This window comes from Manis javanica, chromosome 12 (assembly GCF_040802235.1).
Source record: "Manis javanica isolate MJ-LG chromosome 12, MJ_LKY, whole genome shotgun sequence".
In the NCBI taxonomy this organism is placed as follows: domain Eukaryota; kingdom Metazoa; phylum Chordata; class Mammalia; order Pholidota; family Manidae; genus Manis; species Manis javanica.
The window spans coordinates 86,564,368-86,586,021 of NC_133167.1; the positions used below are offsets into that span (position 1 = coordinate 86,564,368).

At 52.9% G+C, this 21,654-nt stretch overlaps 1 protein-coding gene and 1 long non-coding RNA gene across 11 annotated transcripts in view; one reads left to right on the forward strand and one right to left on the reverse strand.

The window, feature by feature from the left end:
* LOC118968214 (ral-GDS-related protein) overlaps nt 1–21,654 on the forward strand; it is a 71,345-nt gene that overhangs the window by 1,094 nt on the left and 48,597 nt on the right. Inside the window, exons 1-4 of one of the 8 annotated variants that reach the window (XR_012123967.1) lie at nt 2,215–6,681; nt 8,400–8,466; nt 12,662–12,765; nt 16,829–16,943. Coding sequence is in view for 7 of the 8 variants with exons in the window: in XM_073218990.1 (XP_073075091.1) it covers nt 9,521–9,578; nt 12,662–12,765 (162 nt within the window). In the remaining variant the exon portion in view is untranslated. Of the gene's footprint in view, nt 1–2,214; nt 6,686–7,587; nt 7,747–8,399; nt 8,467–9,342; nt 9,579–12,661; nt 12,766–16,828; nt 16,944–21,654 lie in introns of those variants that run through there. The other 7 variants (XM_073218996.1, XM_073218993.1, XM_073218995.1 and 4 more) reach the window with 7 other exon arrangements.
* LOC140845199 (uncharacterized) overlaps nt 14,121–21,654 on the reverse strand; it is a 32,801-nt gene continuing 25,267 nt past the window's right edge. For all 3 annotated transcript variants that reach the window (XR_012123970.1, XR_012123969.1, XR_012123968.1), the window contains 2 exons: nt 21,426–21,506; nt 14,121–17,765 (listed from right to left, as the gene is read on the reverse strand). This is a non-coding gene — a long non-coding RNA (uncharacterized lncRNA). The remainder of the gene's footprint in view (nt 17,766–21,425; nt 21,507–21,654) is intronic.

The following is a 21,654-nucleotide window of genomic DNA, read 5'->3' on the forward strand; positions in this document are numbered from 1 at the left end:
CAAGCGCGTGGGGACCCTTTCCCACGGGACTCACCCGGGAAGGCCTCTTTATCTTTCAGAAGGCAGGAGCCAGTGCTCCAGTGATGGTTGGCCCTGTAAAGGGACCTGTACACCTGTGGGAGGCGGTGTCCACCCGGCACCAGCCACCCACCTCTGGAAGGTAAGGGAGGCGTCCGGAGCCCCGGGGCCTGTGATTCGGCGCCTCCAGGCGGCACCAGCTCTGAGCCCCCGAGTCCACAGCCTTGAGGCCTGGCTTCCTCACATGGCTCTCGTCTTCCTGCAGCCTGGGCTGCTGACCATCCAGAGACCACGGCTTTGAAGGGATGCAGAGGGTGCCTTCGGGGCCAATCAGCCCAAGGCTTTAGATTGTTTTCAGACATCAGTGGAACTCTTAATTGTCAGACATTACCTTGCCCTCCAAACCTGCAGCTCCGTGTAAGTCAGACTGAGGCAAAACCAGCCCCGGGTACTCGTCTCCTGAGTGTGGCAGCCTTGTCTAGTGGCCGGTTTTGTCCAGCCTTCTGGTCATCTAGAAGCATCTGGCTTCAGCCCCATGGGAGAGTGTGCTCATGGCACAGCCCCCCCGGGAGCCCTGGGCAGCGTGCCGCCCACTTGCTGGGAGCACAGGGCCCCTTTCCTCCCCCAGACCCCTCTGGGCGGTTTCTGGGCCTGCCCTGGGGGGCATGGTGGGTGCTGGAACTTGAGCCCAGGGCCTGAGGCAGGAATGCAGGGGCACCGGTGCGGGCTCTGGAGCTGCCCGGCCACCCACGCTCCGCCGCTGGCAGGCTGTGACCGTGACTGAGCAAAGTTCCTTAACCTCTCTGGGCTTCAGCAAATGGGGCTAGCAACTCTCACATAAAACGCTTGAGAGAGTGCCTGGCACATTGGAAGGGCTTAGTAAGTATTAGCCTTTTAAGGAGGGTTTGAATTTTCAACATGGAGAAGGAAGCCTAGGACAAGCTGTCCACAAGGCTGTGACAGTTCAGGTGCCGAGGACATCTGCAGGTCTGGACGACACTGATGGGCGGCAGAGTCCTTGTGGCTGCGGCCAAAGGAAAGGCCAGGAGCTGGAAAGAAGTAGGGACAGATGGGCACCTGCCCTGCCTTCTGCGGCTGTGCCAGCCCTGGGAGGACCAGCCCCCGGAGGACGTGCCCCCACAGGCCCGGACATCCGGCCAGACCTCTCCCTGACGGGAAGTAGGTTCAGGGTGGGAAATGGCCGGATCCCAGAGGGACAGATGGTTCGTGGGTGTTACTCAAGCCCGTCGTCCCTGAACTTCCCAGCTGCCGCCTTATCTCGCTCTCCTATCAGCGGAAGGAGGAGAGAGGCGCGCGAGTTACCGCCCATTTCGCCCTGGACCCCTGTCTGGCTCTTTCCACAGTCTGTCCACGAGGAGGGTGCCCAGCCTCGTTCCCGGGGACAGTGACATCTTGTGCCTTGAGGGATTCATCTCTGTTGTCCAGTGGCTGAACCCCAAGGGATGCCCCCTCCTGGCCAAGCACATGCCTCTCCCTGTCCTGTCCCATCCCGTTCCCTCTGCTCTCTGGCTCTCGGTGGACCAAGGAGCCCGTAGGCAGCGGCTGGGAAGTGGTCGGGGATAGTCGTTTGGCTGGAGCGGCTGCCGCTGAGGCCGAGTCCCCCAGCGGGCAGCTCCCAGCAGCCTCCGCCAATCAGAAGCAGCCAGTGTTGGATTCCCCTGAGGAAGGCGCCGCCCCAAATCACTCACCAAAGACGTTTCTTGATGCAACAAGCAAGAGGAATTTATTCGGAAGCCAACTAGTTGGGGTCCAAGTCAGCCTGTCGCAGCAGGTCTCAACGAGGACCCTGAGTACTTACAACTAAGTGGTTATATAGGATTTTCTGAGGCATTCAGCCCTAGAGAATTACCATGGTTACAGATTATGTTGTAGTAACAAGATAACAATACTACATAGCAAGATAACAATACTACAAAGGCAGTAATTTTTCAAACCTACGATTTCTGGGTTAGTGCCACGTCCTGGGGGTGTAGCAAGGTAGGGTCAGCTTTTATGCTTAACTAACCGAAAGGTTAGCGCTGCCAGCAGTCATGATTGATTAACTTGTTTTTCCAGAGGAGTTACCTGGTTTCAGTTGTTCCCTGTGAGTCATATATCAGAATGGCTTTTTGGGCTTCAAGATGGCTACTCTTAGGCTAACTTATTTCTCAGGGAGGTTGGGGTCCTACACCAGCCCCCCTTGTGGGGCGGGCTGGGCGGCAGGATGACCTCCGCTCCGTGCCCCGTTGGGCAGGTGTCTTAGGTGCGTTCCACCTTTTCCTGCGCAGGCCTGAGTTCCCGGGAGCCTGTGGTCCCCACCTCGGCTGCCCTGCCTGCCCAGGGCACCCCGTGCTGCCTTGCAGGCCATGGGAGGGGGTGGGGGTGGGGAGCTGCCAGCCAGCCGGACTCGGTGCCTTAAATGTGTAGGCCAGATTAGAGACCATTTCCACCCACTCTGCTACCTGGGGGACTTGAGGCAAGTTTATTCTCACCTCTCTGAGCCTCGGTTTCCTCATCTATGTGTAGGAAGAACAAGCAAACGTACTTTGTGGGGTTCCTTTGCGGGAGAGAGTGAAACACTTGGCATAGAGTAATAATTACCAAAATAGGTCTGTGCTGCTGCCTTTTTGTCAGAACTTGGCCTGGCCCAGCCCTGGAGCTCCTGAGCCCTGCTTTGTGGCTGAGGAAGCAGTGGGGATGCAGGGACCGGGGTCAGCTTCCCCCCAGGAGGGGCCCAAGGACCTGACTTTATTCCTTTAAGGGGCAGTGGGCACCAGGCAGGAGCGGGACTGTGTTGAGGGGAGGCTCTGCTGGGGTCCCCAGCTGCCCTGGGGTCTGGCTTCTTCCACAGGAAGAGGTACCCAGATGCCATCAAAGGACGTGGCCTCCATCTGCTTTGGAAGCAAAGCCAAGATGCGTAGGACCCTGGAGTTAGAGCACATCTCCTTCATAAAAAAGTGCTTCTCCTTGAAGAAAACCAATTGTGACAGGGAGAAAAAGGAAAGTCAGCTCCAAATGGGACCATGTTTTATTCAGGATCTGTGCCGCCGGTTGGGAAGATGGGGCTCGGCAGCCAAATGGGAAAGTGGGACACCCCAATTTCAAGCCCAATCTGCTCTGCCACAAAGTACTTCTCGCCTCACCGAGCGCACTCCTGGGGACCTCCAATGGCCCTTGCTAGAACCTAGTGAAAAATTAACAGACTCACAAAATTAAATATGGATGACAAGCAACCACTGTGGACTTAATCTGACACAGGGTGTTACACGCTTGGGTGCCCTCGACCCAAGCGGTGTCTTGAGTGAACTTCTGGGACGTCTGAGCACATTCCACATGCCTTTTTGGAAGCAAGAGCCTCGCTTGTGCTTAGGACAGACAGGGAAAGGGTCTAAAAGCCCAGGAGAGAAAATTATCCCCGAAGGCTTATGTTTAATTAAGCCCAGCCATGTGTGGCCTTAGCAAGCGGTGTTCACAGGAGTCTGGACCTTGTCCCTGCCTGGGCTCGGGCCTCAGCCGTGCCCCCCCTGCAGACTGGGACATGCTGCAGGCACACGGGGCTGGGTGAGCATGGCCTCTCCAGCTGGGATGTTCCTGTTCATCTTCTGATCAGCTGTTGGGGTTGGTCACATGGCAGGCTGACCCTTCAGAGCAGTACACATAAATCTTGACATTTTGCCTAGATAAAGTCAACTTGTATAAATGCCCTGGGCAAGGCATGTGAGGTGCTGGACGAGCAGTGAAGAATGCTGGTTGCATTTTGTGCACTGTGTGTTTGATAAGAAAGTGCGTGGGTTGGCAGTTCTGGGGTGCAGAGAGGGATGGGGGGGTGTTCCTTGACAAAGATTTTCAGAGGGCTGCTTTTCATGAAGCAGAGAATTTTCTGAAAAGTGTTTTGACAGTTTGGGGAACACTTTATTAGAAATGCAAGAAGAGGGGTTCTGCTATTTAACCCTGTAATTGGTCCCAGGAAGATGTCTCTCTTGTATTGCAAATCACTGAACTCTTGAGTTTGCAGTTTCTTGCACCAGAGTGTGTGCCTGGCACGGCTGCCCCCCTCAGCCTGGCAGCCATCAGCAAAGGTCGCGGTAGGACCTGGCATGCTATTTGGTGATGCTGCTCAAGAGCAGATCCTTAGGCCTTAAAGAACGTGTGAGTGGCCGGCCACAGTCGGCCGGTGTTGGGAAAGCCCCAGCGGGTCCGCAGGGCTCCATCTCGGGAGCAGTGGTAGCGACCTGCCTGCAAATCTCCTTGCCTTGAAAGGGAGAGAGAACTTGGCTCTGAATTTATGGTGCCAGGGAAACCTGCACTCCTGTAAGGCGCCTGCATTAGGAGAGGGCAGACAGCCTCTGCTGCGTGGAGGTGAGACACCCAGGGCCACAGCGGGTCTGATGTTTTCTAGCCCTAATTAGTCTTGTTAAGAGCTGGGCGCTTGGAGGGCGTGCTGGCGGCAAGCCTCTGCCTCCCGGACCCACCAGTGTCAGCCCTGGAAGGGGCCCTCCAGGCCGGCGTTTCTCCACCCGGCAGGCACGGATAGCTGTCACGTAAGATTCTCTGGGCAGGTAAACTTGGGAAACCCAGGGCTAAGTCAAGTCAGACAGGTTCCTTGACTGTGGAACTTTCAGAGCCTTTAATGTGCTCATGTGTGTCTGGAATGTGCTGGAAGGGGACTAGACTGTGTTTCTCTCAAACTTAGCTGACACAGAACATCTCTAGCCTCATTCCAGCCACACTTTTGGAAACCTCCGAGAGCGGTGTCTCTGACTTGAGCGCTGCGTCCTCACTTGGAGGGCGTGTCAAAATGCAGGTGTGGGGACCCCTCCCCTAGTGTCTGCTCTTCTGACAAGTTCCCGTGTGATGCTGATGGTGGGGAGACCACACTCTCAAGAACCAGGGGTTAGACTTACCCTGTTATTCCACAGAGAATATAACCAAACCAGGGGTGTTTACTAATACTGCCTGAATTGAGCCAGGCACCTGCTAGGCACCTCACGGCTGATGCTAGAGGCAAGTGTGATGATGGGAGCCGTGGATCAGGCACAGGTTCCACCCTGAGCACCAGTCAGGATCTGCCCATCCTTGGCAATGTTATTGAGAACATGAATTCTGTATGTAGTTTAGTCCTCTGGGCCTTAGCATCCTCATTTATAAATGGAAGAGGATGGAAATTATTTTTATGGTTACTTGGTACTTGCTCTAGCATTCCGTTTTATATTTGCTCTTGAGTTCTTCCTCTTCTGGTTGCTGACCTCTTCTCCTGTCCACCACCAGCCCCAGGAGCGCGTCCTGTGCTGTGTTGGGACGTCAGCATTACCCTCACCGGGCGCTGTATCGAGGAGAGAGTTCCTGAAGCCGCGCGGTGGTAGAATTCCGAACGATACGGCGCCTGGATGGTGCACTGTCACGGGGTTGGCGGTTACCGTTAAGTTCGTAGAGAAGTGTCCCTGGGCGGTTGCTTCTTCACTGACTGTCTGTAGTGTTCTTAGCGGTCCCTAGCACAGTGTCAGCGTTAGTTTGGGTCACATGCTCGAGGTCCCTGCAGGGATTGGGTCACATGCTCGAGGTCCCTGCAGGGACTTCAGAAGCCCCTGAATTGTGTGCAGGATTGGAGTCCAGCTTGAATGTGTGTGTGGGGGGGGGGGGAGGGGAGGCCCATGTGCATCTTTTTGCAGGCGGGAGCATTGGAGGGTCACTTGCATAGATTTGATGTCTGGAAAAGCAAAGAACGGAGGGTTTCCACGCGCCTACAGCAGCTCTAAGCAGTGGGCAGGCAATGGCCACGGGTGACCTGGGCCAAATGCCGCAGCAGAGCAAGCAGTCCGAGGGGGTCAGAGGGTGAACCCTTTCTCTTCTCCCTCTGCCCCTGCCCCAGAGGCCAGCAGTGATTACCACAACGCCACCTGCTCAGCTGGGCCAGCTGCCTGATCTTGGTACCTCCCTGAGCCTCATGCGACTGGAGCAGCTCTAGCTGGGCCTGGGGGCGCTGCCCTCTGCTGGACGGGGGCTGCCACTGCGCCCGCCGGAGGAGGCAGCCTTGGTGTCTGGGACACAGTGAAAAGGGCCCCCTCTTGGCGAGCCCCGTGGTGTCCGAGCCACAGGGCACGAGCTGCTGAGTTTTCGGGCCTCTGTGTACTCCATCGCCGTCACATTCTCTCTGAGAATCAGCCAGCAGAGCTCAGTTTATCCTGGACGCCACAGCCCGCAGTGAGCCCGCTAGTTCCCTGGAGTGCCCAGGGGTCCAGACCAGGCTGACCGCAGGGCTCGGGGCCCCACCCCGTGGGCACGGGTGTGACTGAGCGCGGGGGCTGAGGGCGAAGGGAAGGCCAGAGTGTGCGAGGCTGGTGGGGGCACGGGAGACGGGGCTTCCTTCCAGCTGTCACCTTCACCGAATGGGCCGTGCCATCCGCTCTGCCCCCGGCCCTGCTTGGCCCCAGGGGGCTCATGCCCCGGCCCCACAGCCAGGCAGCACCGGTCACCACCCCTGCTCCCCGCCCCAGCGCATACAGCCATCCCCTCCCACGTGTGCTCAGGTGCCCGGGCCCCCACCTGCCCCTGGGCTGGGCCCCAGCCTGTCCTTTGCCACCTGTCTCAGGAAGGCAGCTCCATCGCTGCCCTTCGCTTAGTGAGGAAATGGATGCAGACGCACAGAGGCGTGAGGAGCCGTGGGTAGGTACGGAAGTTTTCTTTTTCTGCTCTCCTCCCCTCCCACCTGCCTCCTCCCCTCTATTTCTCTCTGTCCTATGTCAACTCCCCAAATGTGAACTGTTTTGGGGGGCTATTTGCATGTGATGGTTTTCTGGTCCCTTGTCCCCATAAGTGTAGGGACTGGCACTGGCCCAGCCCTCAGTGAGCTTCAGTACCTGCTGGTGGTTCCCAAGGGACAGAGTTCTGCCCTCTCACGATACAGGGCTGCATGCAAGCTGCTAATCTGACTTCTAGTGATACCTCATGGTCCCCCAAAGGGTCCCTAGTGGACAGCTGGCCCAAGGGGTTCCCCAGGATGGAGCCCTGGTACAGGCAGAAGCTCTGAAGGCACCCTTGGTCCTTCTAAGCCTGTTTCCTGAGCACGTGAGGCCAGGCTCTGCCCCAGGTAGAGACCCCAGCATGGCCCCTTGCCCTGCACTGAGGACCCCTGCATGTGGACCAGGGCAAAAGGCCAGGATGCTGGAGGGGCTGTCTTTCTTTCTCCAGGACCTATTGCTGGACAGCCAGCATGCAATTCAGGTTAGGAGTGTTAGTGGGTTCTGAGCCCTGGCTCCTGACCCCTGACCCCACTGGGCTCTGTGACCACGGGGACGTCATTCAGAATACAGATCCAGCTATTGCCCCACTTATAAAAGTGGGTAGGACGAGGTGGGAGGCCGTCAGCCTCCTCAGAGCCCCCATGTAGGCTTCAGGTGCCCTGTGCCTCCGTCTCAGCCAGCGTATCCCTTCATCTGCATGCTCTAGAGCTCTGACCGAGACACCATATAGAAAAGGGGTTCTGCAGCAAAACGTATTTTATTAAACCATTTAAGATGTGTTAGGGCACAGTTCCTTCAGCATCACATTCTGCTCTGGAAATGTCTTCAGGCAAACAAGCTTGGGCGAGACCCAGGTAAAAGTAGTCATCTTTGTCCTGCCACTCGCGAGGGTGCCACTTCCCCCATGGCTGTGATTTGCTTGCCGTCCTCCATGCCCAGCCTCCTCCTGCTTGTGGCTGTGACGGAGAGGCCTTCCATCCCTCCCACGGTAAATGAGCATCTCTGCTCTGTCCAAAGGCTTAGGGGCAAAACTGACGTGGCCATTAGACATTGTTTAAGCCGAGGTGCGCGTATTCTCCCATTGCCCCGTCAGGACCAGGAACGTTCTGCCTAGTGGACAAAGCATGGTTCAGTCCATCTGTGTTTGGGGCTGGCCTTCCACTTTGGAAACTCTCGGGACAGATGGGCTGCAGGTCCCTCTCAGGGTAAAAAGAGGGCCCAGGGTACTGGCACCCCACAGTGCTGAGTCAGAACCCCTTTTCAAAGAACAGAAGCAGAATTTCAAGTTCTGGCTGGACCACTGACACGAATGGGTTGTGCACCACCCCTTCCTTATCAAAGCCAATGCATGTTTCTATATCCTGCTTCTATAGAAAGCCACTAGGCAGCCCATCCCCAGCTGAGGCACTACGTGTGGAAGAGGGGACTCATCTGGCCCACGGTTGGCTGGGACTGTCTAGCAGGGTGGGAGCAGCCGGGGACCATCTGGGACTCCCTGAGGTGGGCGCTTCCCTGAGAGTGCAGCCCGGGGCCTCAGAAGGGGGTGCAGGTATCTGGGGACAGTGCTCCGCTGCCCCGGGAACGGAGGGAGGAGAAGCCCGCGGGAGCCCCGACTCATAGCCCTCTCCCCACGTCTTTCAGATGCGCTGGCTCCCTCCGTCCGAGGCTACTTCTCAGGGCTGGAAGTCTCGGCAGTTCTGAATACTGCGTGAGTACTTGATTTCGTGGCTGCCCGCCGTGGGCAGACTCGCTTGAGTGCCACCCCACCCCGCACCCGTCTCTAGGGTAGTGCCCGGTGCGCCCCTTCCGAGAGCTCCCCCAGCGCCGAGGGAGAGGTGAGGGCCTCTGCCTTGAGTCTGTGGCCTCCCCTGCATGAATCAGCGCCTAGTGCGAGTGGTCCTATGGGACAGGCGTCAGGACATCTTTAGGTCACTGGAGTCCCCATGCGGCCCGCGACGGACAAACCTTCCCACGTTACCGGCGGGGGTCCTGTTACGCCCGAGCGGGGCAGGGGGCGGCCGCGGTGATTCCGCAGCATTGACCCCCGCGTGCGCGCCGCGCGGCCTCGTGTGTGCTGAAGGCAGCGTGTGCGCCGCTCCAGACGGCTTTCCTTAAGTTCTACCTTGAGGGAAACAATACCGTAAATTGGCATCTGTGCCATTTAATCTCAGGCCTGACTTTGCTTCATAGAACTTACCAGATGAATTTTTTCCCTGTAAATGTATAATTTTTGTAAAATTCCAGATGCCTTTTTTAATGCAGTATCCTGACTGAACTTCTGTTAAACACAAAGTACTGATATTCTGAACTGTGATTCAGCATGTGAGTTTGGGGAATCTGCCCTACAGTCAAGTCTCAGTGTCACAGTTCCCCAGTCAGCCTCTGCTTGGTGTGTGTCACCCCTCAAAGCACAGGGAGGCGGACCAGACCTCCTGCACGGGACGCCCCCTTCCCAGGACCCCCGGCAGGGAGAACGCCGTCTCCTGCAGATAGGCCGTGTGTTCTGGGCGGAAGCTCCGTCCTTGGGTCTGGAGGGCGTGGAGGAGGGCGTGGAGGAGGGCGGGGCCTGAGGAGGAGGGCGAACAGTGTCCCTGCCACGGCCCTGGAGGGGGGCCCTGGTCCCCGTCTCACCTGAGTAACCCGCCCTGTGTAGCTGCGTTACCCCGGCTCCTAGTCTCTCAGATCAAGGCCCTTCCCAAACAGCTATTAATCCAGGCTGTCACTGTAGGGAAATGTAAATTAGAACCGAAAACAGTGGTGTGATGAAACAACAGAAGCATTTTAGAGCAAAAGAGGTCTCTCAAAAAGGCCAGATGAAGGGTAAGTGCCGATGGCAGCCCCGGCCCACGTGGCCTCCCCCCCATCAATTGGGGGCAGCTTCCCCTCCACGGAAGGCCAGCCCCGGACACAGGAGCGGGAGTGACATGCGGGGTCAGGTGTGCTGGCCTGTGCAGGGCATCGGGGTACAGCCTTTCCAGATCCTGAAAGTCCAGGGCCTATTTTCCCAGGGGTTCTTCACGGACTTTTAATTTACCCACTTTAATTTCTTATTTCTAAAGGGAAATCAGGGACTGGACTAGAAAAGTAAATCCGCTCTTTAAATATGTTACGTGTCTGATATATGCTAGATAAAAAATGTACAAACAGTCCTGTCCGCTAAGGAGCCTAAGTTCTAACGGGTGAAAAGTCGTGCACACACATTTAAAAGACAAAAGAGAGTCACGGCTCAGGAGGCTTCCAGAAAGCTGGCGGTGGTGTGTGTGGGTCACCGCGGTCAGTGGTGTAAGACCGTCAGATGACTGGTCACGAGGAGTCAGATTACTGGTGCTATTTTAATTTGTTCAGCATCTTGCTTGGTAGGCAGCGTTAGGTCTGGCTGCAAGCTGTGTCTGCGCATTGGTAAGAGTTTTGCTGACACTCTGGCTGTGGCAGGGAGCCCCAGATTATATGACAGCAATAGAAAATGATCAGCCCCCCCCGATATATTGAGGAAAGAATAGCATGAGCAAGTTTTTAGTCCCTCTTTACAGGGCATCAGTTACACAGTTCTCCTTGTTGGGTATCCAAATGCAGTTAAAAAGAGGAGTTGGGGTGGATGTGGGTGTTCTTTAGGAACTCATGAAACCTCCCTGGCCGTGGACCAGGACCACAGCATAGAAATTATAAGCACATGCAGTTACAGCTTCGACAAATTGGAGAAACATGGCAAGAGCTAATAGGGCTGGAGTTTAAACCCTTCATTCCTTATGTTTATTTTCCGGAGAATGGTGGCGTCAGTCTCTGGCTGTGAGCACCAGGCCTGGAGGCTGCAGCCATCGTCCAGGGAGCCCCAGGCACTGAATGTCGAGGCACAGCTTGGAGCAAGCAGGGCAGGAAAGGCACTGGGTCTCCACGCAGGCCCAGACAGCTGCTGTGGCTCCTGCAGTCAGCCTTGCCTTCTCCGGAGAAGAGACCTAGGCGCTGCGCCATTCAGCCCTTCCCTGAGAGCAGTCCCTGTCCTCCACACCCCCCTCCCCCGTTTCCAGGGAGGAGCGCGTGCCCTGGTGCCCACTTCCCCGGGCCGGGCCCCAGGCCTGTCACGCTTCCTGTGTGAGGAAGGCCTGCACCTGCCAGGCACTGTGGTGCCCCCGAGGCTTTTGAAGTTAAAGCACAAGAGACACCTGCGAGCCACACAAGCACTCTGAGCTCCTCTACAAAGCAACCCTCGCGACAGCCCAGGGCAGTCAGGGTGGCTCCCCCTTCGGCCACTGTCTTCTCTGAGTCTGGCTGGGAGGTTGGGACTGCTGCCTGAGGGATCCTCAGGAAGGGAGAGGAGGGCACCGCGTGTAAGACCAGGACATTGGAGTCTTGGCAGCCCCACAACTCCAGAGTGAAGAGCCATAGGTCAGGGCCCCTCCCGGACCTTCTGCCCTGACCCTCCACTTCCCTCCTCTCCCCCATTTGGCTGAAAATGGAAATGCAGAAGGCCTGCGTGCTCCCCCTGAAGTGTGAACGCACTTGGGCTCCCCTCCACTGTGTTCTTCAGGAAGTCTTCTCCTGCGGTCTCTGAGCACAGATGCAGGCTGTGCGTGCTACTGCCCACCAGGGGAGCCCCGGTGTGTGGACAAGTGTTGCTGATGCAGTAACGGGGTGCGCAAACCCCGTGCTCGCAGAACTCAAGTCAGCAGTCCTGAGTCATAGTTGATAGGCTGAAGCCGAGAAGTCCAGAGGAACCTGGCCAGGGCTGGGATTTCTCAAACGACAGGCACCCTACGAATGCAGCCCTGGTCTGGCAGGCCCAGGAGGCCCCCTAGCGCTGCCAGGTTTCATTAACTAAAATGAGTATTTATTTTCCTGTCCTCAACTTTTACTAGGCAACTAGAATCCCATCTACTCATGTAGAATGCTGTTAAACTTTTTCCTTTCTGTTTCCTCTGAGATCGATGTCCTAGGAAGGCGGTCTCTCCTTCAGCCTCGCCGTAATCCCGGAAGGTGGCTTTCAGCACAGGCCCAGTCGCCCTGCTGCATCCTGGGGTGGTGGCTTCCTGTGCCAGCAAACCCTGGGGCCTTTAGGGGACTTGGGGGGACCTCGTGAGCTCCAGCTCACTAAGCCCTGCTGCCAGAATCAGCCTTTGTCTGCAGGATCGAGAGAGCAGCACCAACTGGGGCAGAAAATTTGATAAATGTTATCAGGGAAGAGGGCCGCTGGTGCCCACCCATGGGGAGCTGGGCTTCCTGCCCTGGCACCAAGAATTCTCGTGAAACAAGCTCGCTCAGAAGCAGCCATGTGTGCAAGAAGAATATTAAAAATTTACTATTTGCCGGTTGCTGTACTTTCATATCTTGAAATTCTCAGACCCTAGAGAACAGCAGGGTATGTTCGCAAATGTTTCCTTTTGGTTTTGGTTTTCCAGTAGGTGCCTGGAGCACAGTTGAGCTCACTGGTGCATGTGAGAGCACAGGACCCCCCTGGAGCTCGTTAGGGTTCAGGCTTGTCTGCTCTGTCATCAGGGCCCAGGCCTTCCCTTCACGGGGCTTTTGGACAGTCCCGGGCATCCGGCCGACGGGACCGTGTGCAGGGGGCCCACCTCCTGGGCCCGGCGGGCTCCCGGTGCTGCCTTTCCCGAGTGACTTGCACCCCCGTCCTGAGCGAATGTGTGCAGACATCTCCCACAGCACACTCTCCCCCAGATGCTCTGCCCCCAGGCCTCGGTGCCAGTGATCCCTGGGAGCCACACTCCACTGCCGGGGTACAAGCCGCGTGGCCCCTGGGTGCCACCTCACTCGTCCCCACGCCTTAGCTCAGTGGAGCCTTTGGCCCCTTAGCCTTTGACTCCGAGAACGCAGGGAGCCCCCCAGCAGGACAGCCCGGTGGTGGAGATTACTGTGCGCTGTTAATGGGCGATCTCTTTTCTCCATGCTAGGTTCCAGGTGTGTGACGGTGGCTGCAATCTGTCTTGTGGGTATTAATGCAATCTTCAGTGGTGGCTACTGTTCTCAAGCTGTTCTACAAAACTGGAGCATGCTGGTGAGTTTCCAAGTCAGGGCTGTAAAGGCCCTCTGGAGAAGCAGCGTGTCCTGGGCAGGGCACAACAGTACAGACTGGTGTGGGTGTGGTCAGGACCGTCACACCAACGTTGCCTGGGAGGGAACCCCAGGCTTCAGGGTGCGGCCCAGCAAACTGGGTGTCGCTGCCTTCCCAGGTGATTCGGCGAGTGTCTGAGAGGGAGACGTGCTGGCATGGCGTGCCCAGGGTCAAGGGTCTGTGCTCATTAGCTCCTGCCGGGGCCTGGAAGGGCGTCCCAGGAGAGCAACGGAGAGTTTTGCAAACTTTCAGAGCACATTGCCCAGTTCCTGGGCCCTCACCGCAGCCGTCCTAGGCAATGATACAGTTCCTTGCCAATGACTCAGGGACATTCTCATGGCTTCTTTCGAAGTAGGGTGATTGCCCTTGGGCATGACTGAACTACACAGGGTTCTCTGGATTCCTCCAGACTGCTGGGCTTTCCTAGCAGGTGGTGATTTTGATTTGTTGGTCTTTTCAAACAATACCAGCTGTTACATCTTAGTTCATCTGCACTAGCAGTAAGTGTACGCATAAAGTAGTGACACGGCATTCCCAGAGGGGACCTGCCCACTCGCCAAACTCGCTATTGTCTTGTTGATACTGGCCGTTCTGACAGGTGTGAGGTGATTATCTGTGGCTTTGGTTTGCATTTCCCTGATTAGGGATGTAGAGCATCTCTTCATGTGCTCCATTGGCACTCTGTTTCATGTTTGGAAAGATGTCTTTTCAGGTCCTCTGCCTGATTATTATTTTAATCAGACTGTTATTTTGGTGTTTTATATGAGGTCTTGATGTGCTGTAGATATTAGCCCTTAGCAGACATATTTGTAATATATTCTCCCCTTCAGTAGGTTGCCTTGCTGTTTGGCTGCTTTCCTTTGTTGTATTTTTACTTTTGTTTCTCTTGCCTGGGGAGACATATCCAGAAAAAAATTACCAATGCTTATATTCAAGAGTTTGTTTTCTTCTAAGTTTTATGGTTTCATGTCTCATAGGTCTTTAATCCACTTTGAGTCTTCGTACATGGTATAAAAGACAGTGATCTAATTTCATTCTTTTACATGTAGCTGTCCAGTTTTCTCAATACCATTTACTGAAAAGACTGTCTGTTCCCCACTGTCTGTTCTTGGGCCAGTCCCACACTGTTTTCATGACTGTGGCTTTGTGATTGGGGAGCATGATACCCCCAGCTTATTTCCTTCTCAAGATTGCTCAGGCTGTTTGGGTTTTGGTGATGAAGAACCTTTCTAAATGGTAAATAGTGTTCTTATTATAAATTAGTATCAATATTTTTTAAAAAATCAAGCTGACATGTATAAAATGAAACCATGTTTATTGAGAGTGAACAGAGGGAAACAGAAATTCTTGGGAAAGAAGTGATAGTCAACAGGTCAAATACAGGTAGCGAGATGGGGCACCCTGCAAGCACCTGGACCCCCCACCCAGCCGTCCCTGAGTTCTCAGTGCTCCAAACTGATGTTTTTGATCAAGGACAAGTGAAATGAAGATGCCAAGAGGAAGTCTATTTTCAAGACTGTATCTTTCTCCCTTGTCCATCCTGTCACAGGCATGCCATAGTGACCCCCCACCCCACTCTCTCAGGGATTCTGACTTGAGTCCGCTCTCTAAACAGCCTAACCCTCCATGGTGTTCCCGGATGTCTCTGCCTTCTACTTAAAATGTCCTTGTTCATATATTCCAGGGTTTGAACTCTGTTCCCAGCTAAACCCCTTCCTTGTTTACAGGGACTGAAATAGCCACACTCTGGCCTTCTGTTCAGACCAGGAATATCTATGGCAGTGTGGACGCATTCTTTTCCCATGTGAGAGTTACATTTACACACCACAGTTATGGAAAAGCCCAGGAAACTGTCAGCTCACGTCCCTTCCTCCTGTGCATATTCTTTTTCACTTCAAAGGATCAGCCAAAATTAACCAGACCTGTACACCTTGTGTCCTACTCAGGGCCCAAGAAGGAGGCGACAGAATACAGAGAGGTCAGGATGACTTGCTTACTGCAGGAGAAACCCCTGCCTATGTCCCCTGCTATCAGCTTCCTGTAAAAGGCCAAAGCTGCCCTGTGGGGGTGGGTGAGCCTAACCTGGGTCCCAGGGCATCAACAAGACTAGGGCCCCTCCTTCTCAAGGGTCTGACTTATTACCACATCCAGGTGACTAGCTCTGGATGGAGCGGGGAAGAGAGTCCTGAAAGGTGCCGGGGTGTGCGCAGGCCAGGGGAGAACAGCGCTGTCACGGACAAAGCCTCACCAGGGCAGGAGCCGGGCAAACGCAAGGCAGCGAGTGGCAGAAGGGTGAGGGCTAGCACCATGCACTTGCCTGAAGGTGGTGCGGAGTTCTTCAGAGAAGCTTGAGGCAGCAGCCCGCCGGGCCCCTGCCGTACAGAGCCAGAGGCTGGGGGCACTGGGGCATCACCCTGCTGCAGTGATGCTCACCTGTGGCTGACAGTCCTTTGCCTGCTCCGCCTGTCCCTTCTCTTGGTCACTGAATGCAGCCTGACAGCTCCGGTCTCAGGCCCAGTCCAGCGGCTCTCTGACCGAGCTCTGTGGGGGGCCAGGCAGTGCAGGCCTTGGGTCCCAGGGTCTGTGAATTGTTCCAAGCTACGAACAGCTGAAGGGGGACCGTCTCAGAAATGGTTTCCTGGAATTCACACACAGCTTAGCCTCCTGGCACAGAGTCAAGTTTGGGATGACGTGGGACTTGTCACTGCAGGCCTGGCAGCTGGGAGACAGAATCTGGGTGTCTGTGCAGCTCCTCTAAGGTGTTAGGGAGGCTCATTGAGCACAATCAGCTGCTACAGCCCCAAAGATAATGCCTGAGCACCACCAGGGCTGCATCGGGGTAGCAGAAGAGATGTAGCTTTCAAGAGGGAGTCTGTCTGTTGGCCCTAAGTGCCACAGGACCTGTGACCCATCCCAGAGATCCCCTTGCTCTGCTGGGCACCAGGGGAGTGGAGGAGTCAAAGTGAGATTACCTGAAGGAGTCCTGAAGGAGTTGGCTGCTCCTGTCCTCAGTCCTGTTGGACAAATGCTCTTCTTTAAGAGACTGCTGCTTAGGGAGTAAACATGGGAGTTTACTAAGGTTCTTGTGTACCTAAGCCTCACATTTCCAAATGGCTAATTTGGTCTATAAGCATAATTAAATCAGTGTGCTAGGACTAATATTTGCAACAAGCTGAAGAAGTAGGTGATTCTAACATTACAGGTGAGGGTCTGGACGCCCAGATCCCTTCTCAGCTCACCCTGATTTCTCCCAGGGGAACTGTCCCTGACCAAGTGGTATGTGGTAATTATAGCTGGTCTTGTGACTGTGGCCTATTATTTATACCCACTGGTACTGTCATTTACAGACTGGGCTATGACAAGATATACTGATTCATAGCACAGATCTGGTCTGGACAGGAGTATTTATTAAGAGGCCAATTAGCTATGTGCAAGAGTGTTCACCTAAATGTTTCCAATTTCAACATTTATTGATAACTGTCCATGTACCTATCCTGTTTTCTTTATAGCTTCCAAACACACATAGATAGGCCTTTCTCTTTACAAAAGTCTAGTATATGCTGATTTATTTCTGTGTATACTTGAGTCTCAATGTGTAAGAGAAAAGTAAAATGAATGACAGTAACAGCAGAGGTTTACAGTGCAGTCTCTATGTAAGTAAGACAAGAGAACCCTGGCTGGGACTTTGCCAGGAGCAGTCAGAAAGTGTCTGATTGTTTGTTGGGTCTTTTATCTGCTGCAAGTTGAAACAAATATAAGCACTTCCTTGCACGGGGAGACAGTCCTAAAAAGTTTCTAGTAAGAGGTAAGTGGAAGTTACAGCCATGCAACTTCCGGTATCTAAAGTAGGACCACGGATCCTCCTGGGAATGGTCTGTATGTTACACATGCTGTTGCAGGGACTCACCCACTGGCTGCGAAGCCACAAATGCTCCTGTCCACAGGCGTCTCCAAACCCCGGCCCGGAGGAAGGAGTACGCCCTCACACATTCCCTTTCTGTTTCAGGCTTGAGAAAACCTGCCCAGTTTTGAGCCCTTCAAGACTTTGCCACAGCCTCTGTCACACATCTGTTTCTCGAAGAAAACAATATAATAAAAATGTTTTACTTTTCTACACTGTATTATAAGAAATAGTGTGTTATTTGTGAACGCATGGTCTGACATATATTTCTGTACAGTTTGGAGATATTTTCAAACAAAACATAAAAGATGTCAACAAAACAGAGAGTATTTTTGTAGCAAATGTGTCAGAATGGATAATCTTACACTGGGTCGGATCACGTTTTTTGTGCTTGACTTCTGAACACTTGTAATTAAAAATATCTATTTTTTTCCTTCTACATAAGCTGCATGTTCTTAAATATCATCAGTCATATTTTGAATATATGAAAAGCTGCTTGCCTGACCGTGTCCAAAGTTAGAATGGAGCTGTCCACGGTACCAGGTCCACATGCCCAGGCTGGTAGGACAGTTGCAGAAGACAATCAGAGAAACTCTCTGGTGCAGCAGCCTTCACTGGTACTGATCCCTGACCAGAGAGCCCTTAGAAAGCCCTGCAGCTCTAGAGGCGACTCCACAACCTACGTGCTGAGTGTAGGTCATGCCATTTTCATATGTTTACCTAACAGCACATGCCTGTGTGAGACCTACTGATGTCTGTCTCACTGGCAAGTGAAAACCTGGGTCTGGAAGGGCAGCCTGTGTCTCCCAAGTGAGGTTGGACTGAGCCGGTTTTCCTGAGTTTAGGCAGTGCCATGCCAGCCGAACCATTTAAATTACCTTGAGTTCCGTGGCCGCCTGTGATGCTCCCTGTGGCCCCAGCCCACGCAGAGGTGGTGCACCAGAGGGCCTCTGAATCAATTCTGTTCAGCCTGCTTAAGACTTCTTCAAAACCAGTCTGTGTCATAAGTGGACGCATTTCCAGATAGCTCGGTCTCTCCCACCTGTGGTCAAAGAGCCATGCGTGAATTTATGTTGACCTAAGAATTTTCAACTCCTGAAGGAACTTTCAACTAACCGTGATCGCAAACTTTCTTCCTTATCTGCTCACTTTGTACAGAAGACACCAAATTTTTCATGACTATATGGGGCTTTTTGATGGTTCTTCCATTAGAAATAAAGATGTCAAGAAGCTTTTAAAGGCCATCACCAAAAAAGAAAAAAGGGCAGCAGGGGGTGATGAGCTCCTCCCGTAATCGAGGGAAGGGCAGTTTGGGGGGGTGGGGTTGCTGCGCCAGGGCCCGCTCATGCCTGCAGCTCCGCCTGGCTCTTGGTGAGTCTCTGTACTCGTGTATCTGAGGAAAACAGAGCAACTGCCACACGGTCTGTTATGCTTTTATATGCTGTTTAAAGGTACTTTTCTATTGTCATTTTAAAAAATAAAGTGCTTATTCTAGCTGTCACACCTTTGCTTGATAAATTCCTTTTTGCAAGATCAACCAGGTGCAGACCAGGGACCGGCAGCCTGCCTTCCCACACGCTGGAGCCTGCATAGAATACAAATCATGGCATCCAGCTTCACCAGGCGGCTTTCTCTTCAGCCATCTGTGAGCCACAGTCACAGAGGTACCCGGATTGGCCAGACCAGACAGCTCCCCCTGGAGGAGATTCCTGGCCTCTCCAGCCTGCCCTGGGCCACCCTGTTCTAGTCAGCACGGAACACAGCACTTCCATATGCTTTTGTACCAGAGGCCTTGGGCTGCATGAATAAGAACCCCGCCCGCACCATTCTGATGGTCACTAGTGATGTGCAGATGACAGGTCTGGGTGGTATATTCCCACTACCCAAACACCAGCTTCGTTACAGTGTGAAAAACCACCTTTTCTGTCACTGCTGAACAGGAACACAGTATGTCTTTTGAAATTAACTGGGAACTTGTTCCCTCTTACATGCATTAATAATCCAGTTGTAAGCTCCAGAAGGATGGTAACTAAGCCACCTTTTTGTTTCATTACCAAGGGAACCCTCTGTTGGGAGGGAAGATGTCAGCACCAACACAGCTATAAGATTGGCATCTGAAATTAAATACTGTGCCTTCATCTCTGAATAAAACTACAAGTTAAAGGAATTTGGGAAAGAACCATAACACTTCCAAAACCAAAGTTGTACTTTGATTTCACCAGATTCAGACTTCAAATTCACTGGGCCCAGTGTGTGCATGTGTGGGACCTACTTTCACAGGACCAACTTGCAGCTGTCACTGTCCCTGCTCTGAGGTTTCCTGGGACACCACACCCCATGGCATCTTTGGGTCCCGAGCTATGTAGTGTAAGGGTCCCACATTGTGGGACAGCCACTGCTGGGTGGGAGAAGCACCCTGCCCAGCTGGAAGAGCACCGGCAGACAGTTCTTACTTCCAACTCTTAATACATTAAGAAAATTTTTAAACAGCCCCAGTCAAGCTTTACCTGCTACTTGTGCAGAAACATCCTACATGATACTGAAATGCTACCTCTCCCCTTCACTGGCTGGCTCCTACTACCCCGAGGCCGCAGAGATGCTGTAAGAATTCTTCCTTTCCCCTCGGAGCTCTCCAGCAACACCCATGGGTGCTTTTACCAGTGCGGCCAGAAGAAACCAAACTGGCTGCACCTATCAAGGCCCTGTTCCTACAAACCGCAACCTAACATGCCCACAAATAAACAGCAGTGAAGCCGTCCATCTTCCATTACTCACAAACATCTCACTTAAAATGCAAATGAAGCCTTCTGACCATGCTGACACTACAGATTAAGTCAGATGCTTAAGTTCATCCCAGCAGCATGGAAAATGATGATCAAGGTAAAGCGTTTACCTGGACAAAGAGCACTTTCCCCCCAAAACCAGAGTGCAGGCCTTGCGTGTGAAGGGCTCAGCAAGGTAGTCCAAAATCTTGAAGTCAAGTGCAAGATAAACCTTCTCTTGGTGTTTCTGGAGCTGTTCCTGCCAAATTCAGGCTACAGTTTACCTAGTCCTCTCCTCTAGAAGTATCCGTCCATGTGTTTACTTACTTAAAACAAGTTTGACGGTGAGTCTGCACCGAATGTCCTTTTGAAATACGAGCCCTGCAAGTTTTGGGCAGTTGACAAGTCACAGGGTTCCCACAGGGTCTTGTAGCCACATGGTCTTTGAGTCCCATGACTTGTGCAGGCCGAGCTGGTGAAAGCAGCCTACGAAGCAGCCTTGTCCCTCTCCTGAGGAGTACTGGCTACATTTATTTCTAATGGAAATCCTTTTGTGATGAAGCTGTGCTTTTTGTTTTTTTGACTGACCAGAGGATTGGGGCAGTTGTCCCCAGGTCACCTTATTCTAGGAAGTGGTTTCCTCAAGGTCCCTGAACCTCGCCAGCCCCTCTGCCCTTCACAGAACACCTATTACTCTCTGACAAAGCTCACAAAATACACACTGAGAATGGGTAGACTGTCCTACACAAGCCCTGAGGACAGCAGTGCACTGAGGAAGGTCAGCCTGGTGTCTGCACACGCCGCTCCAGCCTTGCTACAGAGGGGTGATGCTCATCTTGGCTTGTTAAGAACAGTCGAAAGAACCTTAGAAAACCCATAATCTAGACAAATGAAACACTTGGAAGTAAAAACAGTGGCTAGAGCGAAGAGGGCTATAATCTCATTTGCTATGCCTCAGAAAATTGTCATTAGCTGACAAGAATTGGAGAATTTCTAAATCCAACTGTCCTATTTCCACATTCAGAACATGTTTTTTCTGCTAGTGATTTCAACCAGCTCACAAAAGAAACCAGGGCAGTATATTCACAGTGCCCTATGAACACTGGGACCAGAAATAATGGGATGTTATCTTACCACATTGCCATTTTACTAGTACTTTGCTCCACAATATCAAGTGCTCCTCTGTCCCAGGCCCCTCATCATCTGGCCACACTAAGAGGATGTGACAGCAGCAGCCAAATGCTCATTCTTTACACTCTGTCAGGCTCAACTACATTTCTCTTAGTCACCCCCTAAAAGCCTCGGATGACTGTGATGAATTATGTATCAAAATGCACTACGGAGTGTCTCAACCTTTTAACGCACTCAGCCATATGCATTCCTACTTGCTAAATGGCCAGCAGGTCCAGCAGCAATGGGAAGAGGTGAGAACATGACTTTGACTTGAACTTGAATTTCAGGTGGGTATTTTTTGACACCCAGAATTGGTAAGAGACTGTTCTTCCTTCTTATTACAATCTTCAAACACAACTGGGGCACCATCATAGCTTCCCGTGAAGAACATGCCCCCTCCCCAGGTCACCAGATGACCCAACCCCAACACCTCAGCACAGGACACACAGAGGGACTTCTCAGCCATGCAGCAGACACACGACTGAGGCTCAGCACAGGGTACACGGAGGGACTTCTCGGCCACGCAGCAGATATACACGACTGAGGCTCAACACAGGAAAGTGTGTGTGAATGAGGCAAAGCTATAGAATTTTAAAGCGTGACAGTTTAGGAAGAGACTTCATTTTTTTTACATCTCAATTGCCTCATTTCTGAAATGAGTTTCACAAGATAACTGAAATAAATTACTGGGCCACTTCACAAAGTACAATGAGTATAGCTTAGCTAGAAACTACTAATAGTACACAACTGGCAGTAAAGTGTCTTACCTTAGTGCCTGTAATGGAGGCCTTGATATCTTCTTGCAAAACAATATGAAGTGTGTGAGATATCCAAAATGCAATTCAAACCTAACCAATAAAAAAGGATGGTGACAGGTGACATCACAAAGATGGCCACATAAGTCATTCCTGACCTCACTTCCCCTCACAGAACTAACAGCTACTCATAGACAAGACATACAATTCTAGAACACAAGGGCAAGGCTGAAGCATGCCC